The sequence below is a fragment of the Musca autumnalis genome, unplaced genomic scaffold, assembly GCF_047663935.1.
Source record: "Musca autumnalis isolate F117 unplaced genomic scaffold, ASM4766393v1 scaffold_5, whole genome shotgun sequence".
NCBI classification, from domain to species: domain Eukaryota; kingdom Metazoa; phylum Arthropoda; class Insecta; order Diptera; family Muscidae; genus Musca; species Musca autumnalis.
Genome location: NW_027412088.1, coordinates 8,927,948 through 8,943,019, shown reverse-complemented (window position 1 = coordinate 8,943,019; position 15,072 = coordinate 8,927,948). Strand labels below are relative to the sequence as shown.

Below are 15,072 nucleotides of genomic sequence, written 5' to 3'. Positions count from 1 at the left end.
CCTTTCCCAATCCATCGTATTTCCCGTATGGCAGTAATATCGGCCTTGTACCAATGTCGGCCTGCCAATGCGAAGACTGGTGCAGGTTCGCAGATCATGGTCCTTAAAACGTTTGCGGGGTTCGTCAACTTTTGAGGGGTTAGTTTTTCTATTCTTTCGTTGTTTTCATAGTAGGCTATTTTTTCTAGGGGAGGGTTACTAACCCGACGCCCAAACCCAAGTTTTTAACGTTCTTATGGGTGTTAGCTCACTACCTTTAACGGGTGTTAAAGGCAGTTCCCCAGGTGACACCACGGGGAGGTCAGTTCCCACTTGGGATGAAAGAGGGACCAAGATAAATCCTGGGCTTTGCCATGTTAAAACCGGTCAGGACCGTTCCTTGGTATCTTCCATCCCCTACGTCACCCATATTGTTGCAGAAACAATATATATTTTACAAAGTTATTGTAACTTTGTTGTGATGAAATTCCTTCTCTGTGCACAGTTAACAAGTTGGCGGAGGATGTAGAGAGGAGACAGAGATACAGAGAGAATTTGTCTGAGTACACAAATGGAAAAGATTCGATTAAAAATCAACACCGTATGGTGTCAACATGAGCACAGACGTGCTCAATTTTTTTTTTTTGACCACGGCTGTTGCCTTTTTTTGAATCTGACCACAAATGGTGTCAATATGAGCACATACACGTGCTCAATTTTTTTATATTTCGACCTCAATCGTGCTCACTTTGTCCACGGTACGTTGTCAATTCTCCAAACCTGGTGTCAATGGTTTGTCAAATTCACAACGGCGTGCTCATTTCGACCGCAAAAGGTGTTGATACACTATCGACAACGGATGTGGTCAGTTTGACCACGTATGGTATCATTTTTTCTCTGGGTCTTTCGGTTTTTTGTCTAAATTATAATATGAAAATTTTTTTATTTTCCTGTAAATATTTTAAATAATCAATTTTATGAATAGACTGACAATTTTTTCCGAATTTCCTAAATAAGGTATTATCTTTGAGCAGGGCTGCCCTAGGGCCGTAATATTAGGAGCTCAATATTGTCGAGCAACATGATTGTAGAGTTTCCCAAACGGAAATTCTGTCCAGACAATGTAGCAGATCTCACTTAAGTGCCACTCCAGGAAACCAAAAGTGCCACTTTCCATAGCCTGGCGCGTCACTATTGGTACTCAAAGAGATCTCCTAGAATCCCTAACCAACTAATTCACCTTTTGTTGGCTGTTTATTATAGTATATGACCACGCTTTATAATTTCAATAACCTAACCCAATAATTATTGGAATGAAAAATTAATAAAATCACATAAAATTGTGATGGGAAAATTTTTCAACTTTGCAAGAACACACGTACAAACACAGTCATTTAATATAGACCAGGAGATTTTTTGTTGTTGTTGTTAAACTTGTTTGATTAAATCGCATGACTGACTAATTATTTTGCTACATATTTGCATTTTTAATTTTCAAACCAAATAGGGCCTAATTACGTTGTTGAGGTTACTGCTATTGTTTTATGCGTTTTTATTCACCATTTTTTTCCATTAAGAAGAACAACAACAGCGGCAGCAAGCTCATGACCATGCTGCCATCAAGCTATTGAAAATGACGCAATTGTGTCCACCATTTGAAATGGTTTTCCATTATTCCACCTTCAGTGTAAATGGGATGGTAGTGGGTGGTTGGTTGGATGGATGACAAAATCAATTTGTCATTTTTCTCGTTGATTGGTAATAAACTATAGTTTATATCCTTCAATGGGTCATTTTTATTATTTTTTTTTTTTTTTGCTATGCGACACAATTATAAACATATTTCCACCATCCTACCTCAATGAATATTTTATATGACCCTCGGCAAGGAATGTGTGTGTGTTATTGGCTTGTTTTGTGAAAAAATTGTTGTTTTATTACCAACTGAGGGTGGTGTGGAGGGTGTTCTCTACCCTTTGTAGATGGAAGGGATTGCGCTGGACCACCACCAATCAAATCACTTGACACAGTTCAGCTTTGACGCTTTATTTTATTTTTTTTGCCACATGTTCGTCAATAATATGTGTTAATTATTTGTATTGAATGTTTGGTTGGGTGCACTTGATAATCGGATAAATGAAAAATAACCTGTTTTTTGTTGTTGATTAAATATTAAAAAAATACGCAATAAGTATTTTCATTATACGAGTATTCTAAATTACTCATGAAGAGGGAGAACAAAAATTGCCTAACCCTAGTTCCTCCCTTTTCTCATCATATTTTTGTAGAAGTAGAGAAAGTACAGTTTGTTTTTCCAAGATTAAGCCAATATAATACCCTTAAAATTATTTGGTGTTAAACCTGCTACTTAACATTGTCGTCTTTCGTGTTGATGTTAAGAACTTTAATGGCGATGACGATGTGGAGATTTACTTCCAAATTCCATTGTAATGCATGCAAGCCATTAAGGCGTTTAATTTATGTAATAATAACAGCAACAACAGCAACAATCCTTAATCTACATTTTGAGTAAAATGTTGGCTGGCCTGCTGTGCTGTACTGCTTACTACTTGCTTTTGACTTTATATTTGCTTGTTGTGGTATAGCCAAGGAACAACATGGCAACATTGAAAAGCCCAAGACGTAGCAAGTGACCAGCGTTGTTTTTAATTTGCTCTTAACAACACCTCTGCTTCGTCGTACACACATTTATTTATACCTACCTTTGGTTTTTCATTAACCTACTTTTTCTTCGCCCAATTATCTTTGATGTAGTTTTCTTGTTGCGGTTCTTTGCCGGATTCTTTAACCGCAACCGTGGATTAACCAGGCAAGACGAATGGCATTTAATCAATAATGGATAATGACGTTGTTTATTCGGATATTTAAACTCAAAAAACCCTACTATACCAAGAAGTGTGGAAAGTAAAAGGGTGAATGTTCGCTTTGGAAGAGCAGAAGTTTGACTTTTGCACGAACAGAATTTTAAAACAAGTAAAAAGTATCAGTCGGCTTTGCCGACAGAGATATACCCTCAGCCCGTGTATATTGAAACAATTTTTTTTCCAAAAAACGTATGTATTTAGGGGTTTTTTAAATTGTTGGGCGTTTGAACCGAAAAAATGTTGATTAAAGATCAAAAGTTTTGCGGAGGAGATACTTAAAGGAATGGATCGACATTGACCATTATGGAAGTCGATCTCCAGCCACTACATATGGTGCCTATGGGGTTTTTACACCCATCGGGCTGTTTGCTCAAGAAGTATGGACTTGCCCCTGAAAAACACTTTTACCATCGTAATTGAGGCAGCGAATGCAAGTGATTCGATATCAGGTCTTAAAGTGAACTTATTCGAAATTTTGTGTGGGAGGTACCGGTTGGAGTGGACAAATATAGTCCATATTTGAACCTGATCTATATCTGGTAGATATATTAGGATGTGTACAGCATGGACGAGTTTAGCCACTCCCTTCAAGAGTTACCGTACGAACAATTTTTCCGAACATTTTTGAACTTTTATGGTTATTTTCGAACCTAAACTATGTTTGGACAATATATTACTAAGGCCAAATTTTGGACCGATTCGGCAGATCCGTTCTAGAGTTATCCAACCACTTCAAACGGTGTCATAGGGTTTTTTGCAACTTTCATGCTATTTTCTCAGGAAGTATGGACTTGTATGTATGGCCGCTAATGAAACTTGTACCGTCGTATGTGGCGCAGTGAACACAAGTTGCTAAAACAAAAATCAAAGCGATTCGAGAGATAACCTTAAACTGAACTTTTTCGAAATTTTGTGTGGAAGTGGACCGATTGAGGCCATATTAATACCTTATCTAAGTTAGGTAGAAATTTCACGATGTGCAAAGTATGGACCAAATCGGTTACTCCCTTCAAGAGTTATCGTGCGCACAAATGTTTCGAACATTTTCGAACTTTTGTGTGGGAGGTACCGGAAGGAGTGGACCGATATAGCCCATCTTTGAACTTGAACTAAGTTTTGGTAAAATATTACGAAAGCCAACATTTTAACCGAATCGGTTTATCCGTTCGAGAGTTATCGTGCGCTCCAGCCAGCCAGACAGACAGACGGACGGACAATGCTCAATCGACTCCAAATTTTCTGATACACATTTCGTCCAAACATACTTGGGGTCTAAAACCATTATTTCGATGAGGCACATTTTGCCCGTATGAAAGTGTATGTATATACCCTCGTTAGCATAAATGCTGAGGGTATAAAAATGTCCAGCAAAATCGGAGCATGTTTAGTAGAGTTATTCCATGTTGGAGTCATTTTATGCAAAAATAGCCAGTATGTGTAACCGAAAGCCCAACGGGAACGACCCCAACGAAAACTCTCCGATTTTTTTTTAATTTTTGTCAGAAGGTAGCGTTTGTTGCGCTGATTAAGGAAATGTATAATTTTCAAGGCCAGTTTTAAAACCTGTTAGACCAGGTTCTACATAACCGATTACTCCAAAGCGGGTAAAAGCTTATGGAAATACCTAACACATGGCGTTTTAATTTTAACCCGTCCGTCTCATGATTCTCTTACGCGGCATCTTCAAATGTGTAATTTGACACATATATCACCATATCCCAAGCAGAGCTCCGAAATACTCGCTCGAAATTCCACTCGCGAATGAAATTCGAGCGGGAGTACTCGCGCAAGTAGAAAAAATAAATCGAGTATACTCTATTTTTGCTAGTCACTCGCGAAGCATACTTCAGTCTTGCTCGATTTTACTCGCGAGTGAAAAGTGTACATGAAGAGTACGAGTTTTGCAATGAAAAAAACGTGTGGGAGTGAAAATGCTCGAAATAGAGTACGAGTTTACTCGAAGAGAAAATCTAGTATAATCGAGTAGGAAAAATTTATTTATTTTTTGACCGTTTGTGTTTGTTTCGGAGGTACGAATTTGGAATTGGAGGTCCAGAGGAGGTTGTTCCGAAGTTCGGAGGAGGGTGGTCGGAGTCCAGAGGAGGTCGTTCCGAAGTTCGGAGGTCCAGAGGAGGTAGTTCCGAAGTCGGAAGTTCAGAGGAAGGAGTTCGGAGTTCCGAACAACCTCCGACCACCCTTTTCCGAACTTCTGAACAAAACTTCCTGTGGACCTCCGACCACCCTCATCCGAACTTCGGAACAACCTCATCCGAACCTCCGAACACACAAACGGTCAAAATTAAATAAATTTTTCCTACTCGATTATACCTCTTCCGAACTTCGGAACAAAACCTCCTCTGGACCCCCCAAACAACTTGCTCTTTACATATTTAGTCCACAGAATCATCAAATCCTGTTCGCTACTACACACGCAACAACACACAAACAGCACACAAACATCAACAAAATATTTTTTTTTTTCACTCGATTTTACTCTTTTTCTTTTTATACCCTCAGCCTTTAGGCTAGAAAGGGTATATACACTTTCATACGGTCAAAATGTGCCTCATCGAAATAATGGTTTTAGTCCCCAAGTATGTTTGGACGAAATGTGTTTCAGACAATTTGGAGTTGATTTAGCAATGTCCGTCCGTCTGTCTGTCTGGCTGGTGCGCACGATAACTCTCGAACGGATGAACCGATTCGGTTCAAATTTTGGCTTTCGTAATATTTTGTCCAAACTTAGTTTAAGTTCGAAGATGAGCTATATCGGTCCACTACTTCCGGTACCTCCCCCACAAAAGTTCCAAAATGTTCGGAAAATTTGTGGGCACGATAACTCTTGAAGGGAGTAACCGATTTGGTCCATACTTTGCACGTCGTGAAATTTCTACCAGACTTAGATGAGCTTCCAATCGGCCCCCTCCTTCGGGTACCTCCCACACAAAATTTCGGATAAGTTCAGTTTAGGACCTGCTCTCGAATCTCTTTGATTCGACGGTACAAGTTTCATCAGGGGCAAGTCCATACTTTCTGAGAAAATGGTCGGAAGGGTGCAAAAAGCCCCTATGACACCTTGTGTAGTGGTTGGAGCGCAAGATAACTCTCGAACGGATCTGTCGATTCGGTCCAAAATTTGGCCTTCTTATTTTTTTATCAAAACATAGTTTAAATTCGAAGATGGGCTATATCGGTCCACTCCTTCAGGTACCTCCCCCACAAAACTTCAAAAATGTTCGGAAAAATTTTGCTCACGATAACTCTTGAAGGGAGTGACCGATGTAATCTATACTTTTCACATTTTAATATATCTACCAGATATAGATCAGGTTCGAATATGGACTGTATTTGTCTACTCCTTCTGGTACCTCTTACACAACATTTCAGATAAGTTCACTTTAAGGCCTGCTCTCGAATCACTTTGATTTTTGTTGGAGCGATTTGCATTCGCTACCTCCATTACGACGGTAAAAGTTTTTTCAGGGGCAAGTCCATATTTCTTGGGAAAACAGCCGAGAGCACGATAAATCTCGAACTGTTCAACCGATTTGGTCCTACATTTGGTCTTCGTCATATTCTATTCAAACTTAGTTTCATGGGCAATACCGGTCCACAACTTTCGGTACTTCTCCCCAATGTTTAAAAAATGCCACTAAAATGCTTGGACGATATCACTTGAATGGGGCAACCAATTTGGTCCAAACTTTGGATCTCCTAATATTTTATCAAAATTTAGTTTAACTTCTAAAATGGCCCATATCGGTCCTCTCTAAGAGTACCTTCCCTACAAAAGTTCAACATTTGTGTATTAGTGCAGTTAATTCGAAGTCCACATTTTTGTTGGCAAGTTCAAAGGTCCAAAAAGGGCCACAAAATTCTGAAGAGACCTTAAACCTTACCTTACCTACCTTACTTGTTTTACTCTCTTTCAAGTATTTTCACTCGCACTTTTATTTTTAAACCAAGAGAACTCGCGAGTGCTCCCGAATAAAACAAAAGAGAGTAAACATCTTGTAAAAGTCGTACTCTTCGAGTACTCCCACTCGCAGGTATTTTTCACTCGCGAGTAAAAACGAGCAAATCAGACTTTTTACTCGCTCTCCGAGTTCTCCCACTCTCTAGTAAAAACGATCAAATCGGAGCTCTGATCTCAAGAATGGTAACTCCTATTGAAAAGTCATAGAGATCATTCTTGTAGACAATTTTTAAGCTTACAACTTTTACCTTAGTCAATCTCTGATAAGAACGATAAGACCGTTCTTGAGAAAAAAAATCTCAAATTGCAAACAGAAACGAGGAAGTAGATAAAGGGAGCGTATTGGTGTTTTGGAAAATACAGACCATAACACCAATACGCTCCCTTTTCTACTTCCGCGTTTTTGTTTGCACTTTGGTATTTTAAGACTTCCTGCAATTCAGTTAATTTTTCATGGTGGAAGCAAATGATTTGGAAACTATCTTACTGTATAAAACATGGCGATCTTGCATTATCCATTCACGCACGGGTTATATATTTTTTTGCACAACTGTCGTTTGTACGACCTTCACGACTTTCGTTTTTTAGAGAGTGTCAGCCACGATTGAATTCATTAAACCAGTTTTTCTCAGTACTATAGTATGGTGCTTCATCGTCATACAAAGATTTAGGGATCGATTATGGATAGCAACTCAACTGTATTTGCGTTGCCAAAATAGAAAAAAATCATACAATTAAAATAAGAGAAACGACGGCAATTTTTGTCAAATTTATTCAATATCAGTTTTTTGAACCTTTAGCTATTAGTTTAAACTGTCAAACTTTCCAATGGAAATGCCTTCATAACTGTCAATTCCCTTAATGTCATTTGAATATATTCTAAATCTTTAGAACGATTAATATGTTTTATGAATTCATATCGCTACTATTTTGCAACATCTTGTAAAGTTTTAATAAAATCCTCAATTAGATCTTTCATATTAATACAAATCTGTTGAGATTTGAACAGAATTTTGTGCATCTGTTTTTATATTAACAGTGGCGGTGTGAAGTAAACACAGAACCTTTTTTGTCATTCAATATAGCTTATCAACCATTGTTATATTATTTTTGTAACAATTTTTATGACAAATCTTTTAATATGTAGTTGAAATATTTAAAAGTGTGTCAAAGTGGTTTTGATTTTTTCGATTTGTTTTTGTTTTACGCTTTATTATAACATTTATTTGTTTAAGGCAAATTCATGTTGATAGATAATGGAAGATATGATGAATTTGAATTGTTGGTCACTCAAAAAACTCACATTGTATACTGTGTATACCATATTCTGGAAAGGTGTTCTTTGTTTCAGAGACAAAAGATAAGATAATCGCACCCGAGGAATGAGCAAACAGTATGTCTGTCGTCAGATAACAGGTGTGTGACGTCCAATAATCATTACGTAGGAATCAAGATAAAATTTTCAAATTCATTCCTTTCCCCCTACCACCACCCTGCAACATTATCGACCATAACAAAAACAAAACACGACAAGAACACGTCACTCATCACTCACCGTCATCATCAGCCATATAATTTCATTTTCGTTTTGTCCATGGTTTTGGTGCTTTAACTCATATTTTAGTATTTAATAAATATGTGATTGTGTTTAATTTAGATTTAATATTTTTTGTGTACATATAAACATGTTTGTATGTATGTCTGTATTGTATTATACATTGATATTAATTTATTTATGATTTTTTTCTTTTGTTTACTTTTTTCTTTTCCTCCGTTTTTTTTGAAATGAATGGTTAATGTGTAATTTGAATGCGCTGCAAACATGATTTGCATTTTGTTTAAATGGAATTTTGCAAATATGAAATGCAAACTCAATCAAATGGCACTTGAATAAAAAAACAAAAATAAAAAAAAAAACTTTATACACCACAAAAATAAATTGTATTTATCAACAAACGTTTGTTGTTGCCGTGCCGTTTTGATGTTGTAATGAATTTGTGCTGTAATTATTTTATTAAAAACATATTTGATTTCCTTCCTCCCACACTGTTTGTGTCTTCTTGTAATATAAATTGTAATACTTGTATGTATGTGTATGTATTGAATTGCACCCACCAACTAAACAACAAAAACAAAACGAACAACCGACCAACCAACTAATCGTGCAATTGATCGGCCGTACAATCAACCTCAAAACTTCACAAACCAAAACAATCTGCGGCACCAAATAACCAACCAACACTTGTTATGCTGCCTGTTGTTTTTTTAAAATATTAAATAAATCCAAAACCAACAACAAAAACAACGGCATAAAACACTAATATACTAAATAATAATCAAAATGGAACGATCTAACTAAACTACACCACCAACACTGCTTCTACCAACCAACAAACACCACCACACTACCACAAAACCGCCAACCCCCCACCTCTACACCAACACCACCCTCTATACCGCCTCCGCCGCTTATACCGACCGGCATACATTTATATTTCTTCTTGCCTGCTACTGCCATGGGCAACAACTGAACCTCCCAACTAACTCTGATGACGACGACGACTGCCATCAACCCACCAACCACACAACAAATTCTCGACCCATTTTAATCGAAACTAAAGGCTAAGTATTTTAGTAGTATTTCAACTCCTCATCGGTGAATACTTCCCCAAAGGAAGTTCTTTGCGAAGCAGAAAAGAAGAGAAAACCGACAAAATAAAATCACATAAAAACATATTGCTCGCATCACATTACACATCACAAATATGCCACAAGCCGAGGGTGGTTATGTGTCCCTAGAGGGAACGGGGGCCAACAATAATGGTCAATCGATTTACCAATCGACCACAGAACCAACAGGCCCTGTCTCCGTCTTTGAAAGTGTCAAGAGGGCCATTGGTCAAGTGGTGGGAACTAACAATGCTCACGATTCCGATGATTTGCTCAATAACGGTGGTCGCCAACCTGTCATAATTGGTTCAAGGTAAGTTGTTGTTCTCGTTCTTGTTAATTTTTCTGCTTGCCAGTTGTGTTTGTTCAGTTAGCATGACATTTATAATGTGTAATGTAGTTGTTGTTGTTATTTAAATAATCCTCTACTCTCTCAAATTGGCAAATGCTCTCTCTTTGACTAAAAAACATAGTGAAATATTGACCCAGAAACTAGGAAAGAGAGAGCATTTCCGTTTTTTCGTTTACCGGCATTATTTTTCTCTTGTAAGTACTTTATTTATGTGAATGTTTTTTGAATTTTATAATGTATTATTAATATTTATTATGTGTAAATTTATAGAGTTTTTAAATATTTTTGTAATTATATATTTTACATGCACATTTAAATATAATTAAATAATATTTTTAAATTTTAAATTATCATTTTTTGAACACTGATACAGTTGGATGAGACAAATGTTTTGACACATTTGCCAACAAATGTTTTTTTTTTGCTGTGTTATCCAAAATTGGTAAAAGTGGATCGTTTTAATAGATACTCATATGCACTGACTTGGCTTTTTTAAATTGTTAGCTTTTCCAGAACCAATACGAATTTAAATTGTAAAATTTTTGAATCGATACCGTTGAACAAAGCTTGTTACACCTTAACTTATGAGTGAGAGTATATACCCAGCGACAAATTTGGGAGCTACATGATCCGAATAGAAAATTATAAAATAATGTAAACAAGCTAACTTTTGTATTAACTTCTGCTAACAAGTAATGTTACAAGGCAAATTTACTTATTTTACTCATTACAAAGTAATGAGTACAGTGGCACAGAGTGTGTGTGTCCGACTACAAAACCGAGAATGAGTTCATCGTTAACCATCGGCTAACGAGATTTTATACCCTCAGCCTTTAGGCTAACGAGGATATATTGACTTTCATACGACCAAAAAATGTGCCTCATCGACTCCAAGTATGTTTCGACAAAATTCGTTTAAGATAGTTTGGCCTCGATTAGCCCTGTCCGTCCGTCTGACTGTCTGGCTGGCTGGTGCGCACTATAACTCTCGAACGGGTCAACCGAATCGAACCATACTTTGCATTTCGTAATATTTTGCCCAAACTTAGTTTAAGTTCGAAGATTGACTACATCAGTCGACTCCTTCAGGTACCTCCCCCACAAAAGTTCGAAAATTTTCGGACAATTTGTGCCCACCATAACTCTTGAAAGGAATAACCGATTTGGTCTATACTTTGCACATCGTAAAAATTCTACCAGACTTACATGAGGTTCCAATATGGGACTCTATCGGTCCACTCCTTCGGGTATCTCCAACACAAAATTTCGGAAAAGTTAAGATTAGGACCTGCTCTCGAATCGCTTCAATTTTTGTTGTAGCAACATGTATTCACTGCCCTTCATACGACGGTATAAGTTTCATTAGGGGCGCGTCCATACTTCCTATGAACATAGCCTGAAAGTTCAAAAAAACCCCTATGACACCGTGTGTAGTGGTTGGAGCGCAAGATAACTCTCGAACGGATGAACCGATTTGGCCTTCGTAATATTTTGTCCAAGCTTAGTTTAAGTTCGAAGATGGGCCATATCGGTCCACTCCTTCGGGTACCTCCCCCACAAAAGTTCAAAAATGTTCGGAAAAATTGTTCTTGAAGGGAGTGACCGATTTGGTCCATACTTTACACATCCTTATATTTCTACCAGATATAGATCAGGTGTGGGTACCACCGTGGTGCAATGGTATGCACACCCGCCTTGCACGCTGAAAGTCGTGGGTTCGATTCCCCGGCCAGTCAACATCAATATTATCAACGGTGGCAAAATACCCCTCAGTAATGTTGGCGACATTTCCTGAGTATTTCAGCCATGTAAAACTTCTCTACAAGTGGTGTCTTAGGACACGCCGTTCGGACTCGGCAATAAGCAGTAGGTCCCTTATCATTGAGCTAATATGAATCGGGGTGCACTCATTGATATGAGAGAAGTCTCCCTTGTCCCGTATGGGATGTTTGTGGAACAATTATTATATTATTATAGATCAGGTGTGAATATTTGTCCAATCTTTCGACTAACTCCCAAAAAAAAAATCGGATAAGTTCACTTTAAGTCCTGCTCTCGGATCACTTTGATTTTTGTTGAAACAGATTGCATTCGCTGCTTCAAATACGACGGTAAAAATGTTTTTATGACAAGTCCATACTTCTTGAGAAAACAGCTTGATAGGTGGAAAAACCCCCTATGTCACCATATGTAGTGGCTGGAGAGCACGAAAACTCTCGAACTGATCAACCGATTTGGTCCAAAATTTGGCCTTCGTCATATTTTGTCGAAAGTTAGTTTCATTTCGAAGATGTGTTGCCCAACTTCCGGTACTTCCCGCAATATTTAGAAAATATCACTAAAATGGTATGCACGATATCTCTTGAACGGGGCAACCATTTTGGACCAAACCTTAGATCTCGTAATATGTTGTTCAAATTTAGTTAAATTTCTAAAATGGCCCGATATGGTCCTCCCCTTAGGTCCTCCCCCACAAAAGTTCAACATTTGTGTCTAAGTGCAGTTTAGGGTCTGTTCGAACATCCTTTTGCAATGTATACCGATGCTGTTCGTTGTGGTCCTGTTTAAGCGATATTATATTTTCGGTGGACAAGTCCTTGCTTCCTGACATTCTGGTCGAAAAGAAAAGACATGACTCCCAAAAAAAGATCCACTTCCATAATAGACGGTCCATCCAGAATCATTCGGTCCACTTCTTTAAGTACCTCCTCCGCAACACATTTGAACTTTAATCCTAATCCACATTTTAGTCGGTTCATACGCCCATAATTTTAAAAATACCCTAAATACATATGTTTTTTTTTTTTTTTTTTTTTTTTTTTTTTTTTGGAAAGGTGTTTCAATTTGCACAGGCTGAGGGCAAGGCCGACTGATACTTTTTTAATTGTTTTTTCTAAAATGGTGTAAACTATTAACTTTCGAAGGGGCAATCGATTTGGTCCAAACTTTGCACATTGTATTATTCCTTCCAGATATAGATCAGGTTCGAATATGGACTATATGGATTCACTCCTTCGGGTACCTCCCACACAAATTTCGGATAAAGTGAAGTTTAAGAGCACCTCGCGGAACGTTTTGAAATTTTTTTCCGCAGGCTGTCCTTGCGGCTCCATTTACGACGGTACAATTTTTGTTTTGGGCGCAAGCCCATACTTCCTGAGGTAATGGCCTAAAAGATCCACGAAACCCTGACGGCACCAAGAAGACCAAGACCAGAGAGCATGGAGTTTCTGATTGGTGCAGACTTTAAACATCGTATTATTTTATCCAGCCATGTGTCAGGTCGGGTAATCTAGGTTGGGTTGGGTAATCTAGTTCCTTGTACTACTTCCAAAACGTATGAGCAACATCATTAAATGTAAAGTATGATATTAAGTATACGCAGTTTTTTAAAAGAAAAAATTTGGGTCATTGGAACTGCGAAGTGAACGAGATAGTTCCATATAGTTCCTTTGGCACAACTCTACAGGTCGGAATATGGACCTCGGGTGCTTCCCCCACAAAAGTTCTAATTTTTTTTCTGTAAAATGGTGGGAACGATAACTCTCGAAGGGAGCAATCGATTTGGTCCAAACTTTGCACATCGCATTATTCCTTCCAGACATATATCGGGTTCGTATATGGACCACATCGTCTTGTGGGGCCTGTTAATATGGCACATTTTTTGGGGGCAAGTCCATACTTCCTGAGATAATGGTCCAAAATCTCAAAAAATCCGGCCGGTACCAACTAAATTGAGTAGTACGTAAAATAAGCCTCGAAGGCAGAAACTGATTTGATACAAACGTTGTACATCGTATTATTTCTTACAGCTCCGAATTATGTCCGAATATCGACTACATCGGACCACTCCTTCGGTTACCTCCCACACCAAGTTGAGAAAGAGTGCAGTTTAAGTACTAGTTTGGGATTGTTTTTCAATTTTTGGTTTACATTTTAAGTTTTGGGGCAATGGTATGCACACTAGGGTTATGAATTTTTTACAACCTCATATTCCTGTATCATAGCGTGATGAGTTTTGCCATAAGATTACATAAAATCATAATTGTAAGGTGATTCGGTGAAAAAACCTCACGCACAAAATGATATTAAAATTTGAATTTATCAAAATTATGGACAATTTTTTGAAGTCACTGTAAGCAGATATATGTACAATTGAAAATAAACTTTAGAGTCACATGAGATAATTAAACTGACATAACATTTATTTCTCACTAATTCAATTCAATTCTGAGAATCGTAAAAATGTCGTAAACGCTTTTATTTAAAGATATAATTTTTTAACAAAAAACAAAAATTTTAAAATTTTTTCAAAGTGGTTTGTACATGACCTTTTTCAATATTTGAATGAAATAAACATTATTATAGTTTATTTATTATAGCATAATTATAGTTTTTCAAAAAAAAAAAAAAATAAAAAAATTTTAAAATCGATTTGTGCGTGAATTTTTTTATATTTCAATGGAATAAACGATAGCGTAGTGATTATTAGGCAAAAGTTCATTCATCCTTGCTACAGGAAATCATTTTTGAAAAAAAATGTCAAAAAGTCATAACCCTAATGCACACCCGCCTTGCATGCTAAAGGTTGTGGGTTCGATTCCCCGGCCAGGCAACATCAAAAATTTCAACGGTGGCAAAATACCCCTCAGAAATGTTGGCGACATTTCCTAAGTATTTCAGCTAATTTGTAACAAATATTGCCTTCTTCTGGCACCTCCCGCACAAAATTTCAACATTTTGCGCAAAAAGTATAGTTTATTTTTTCGACGGTGGTAAATCCCCTTAGCGTAATGTTGTATTTCAGCCATGAAAAAACTTCTTTACAAGTGACTGTGTATGTATGTCTGCAGTTTAAGACCAACTTTCGGATCGTTTTGATAGTTGTCTTCGGGGACCCTTTTACATTGGTAAAATTTTTATTTCCGCGATAATATCCCAAAAGCTCGTAAAGGTGTGACCGATATTGGTTCATCCTTTGTACATCATCGGACAACTCATTCCGGTAACTCCCTCACAAATGTTCAAAATGTTTGCTAAAATGTTTAACGAAGGTACTCCCCGTTGCCCTCTTTACAGAAGGTATAATGTTTTTAGAGGACAAGTCCATACTACATACTGTTTTTTGTAAGTCTGTTTCCTGACATAATGGTCCAAAATCTATAAAAACCCCTACTGTGATCAACCAAATAACTTACGAATGGAGTATC

The 15,072-nt window shown here is 37.4% G+C and overlaps 1 protein-coding gene across 8 annotated transcripts in view; it reads left to right on the top strand.

The window, feature by feature from the left end:
- MESK2 (misexpression suppressor of KSR 2) overlaps positions 1-15,072 on the top strand; it is a 106,976-nt gene that overhangs the window by 40,734 nt on the left and 51,170 nt on the right. For 3 of the 8 annotated variants that reach the window (XM_073956248.1, XM_073956253.1, XM_073956255.1), the window contains exon 2: positions 9,462-9,823. The exons of the other annotated variants lie outside the window; for them this stretch is intronic. In XM_073956248.1, the coding sequence (XP_073812349.1) occupies positions 9,606-9,823 (218 nt within the window). In that variant the 5' untranslated portion in view covers positions 9,462-9,605. The remainder of the gene's footprint in view (positions 1-9,461; positions 9,824-15,072) is intronic. 8 annotated transcript variants of the gene reach the window in all.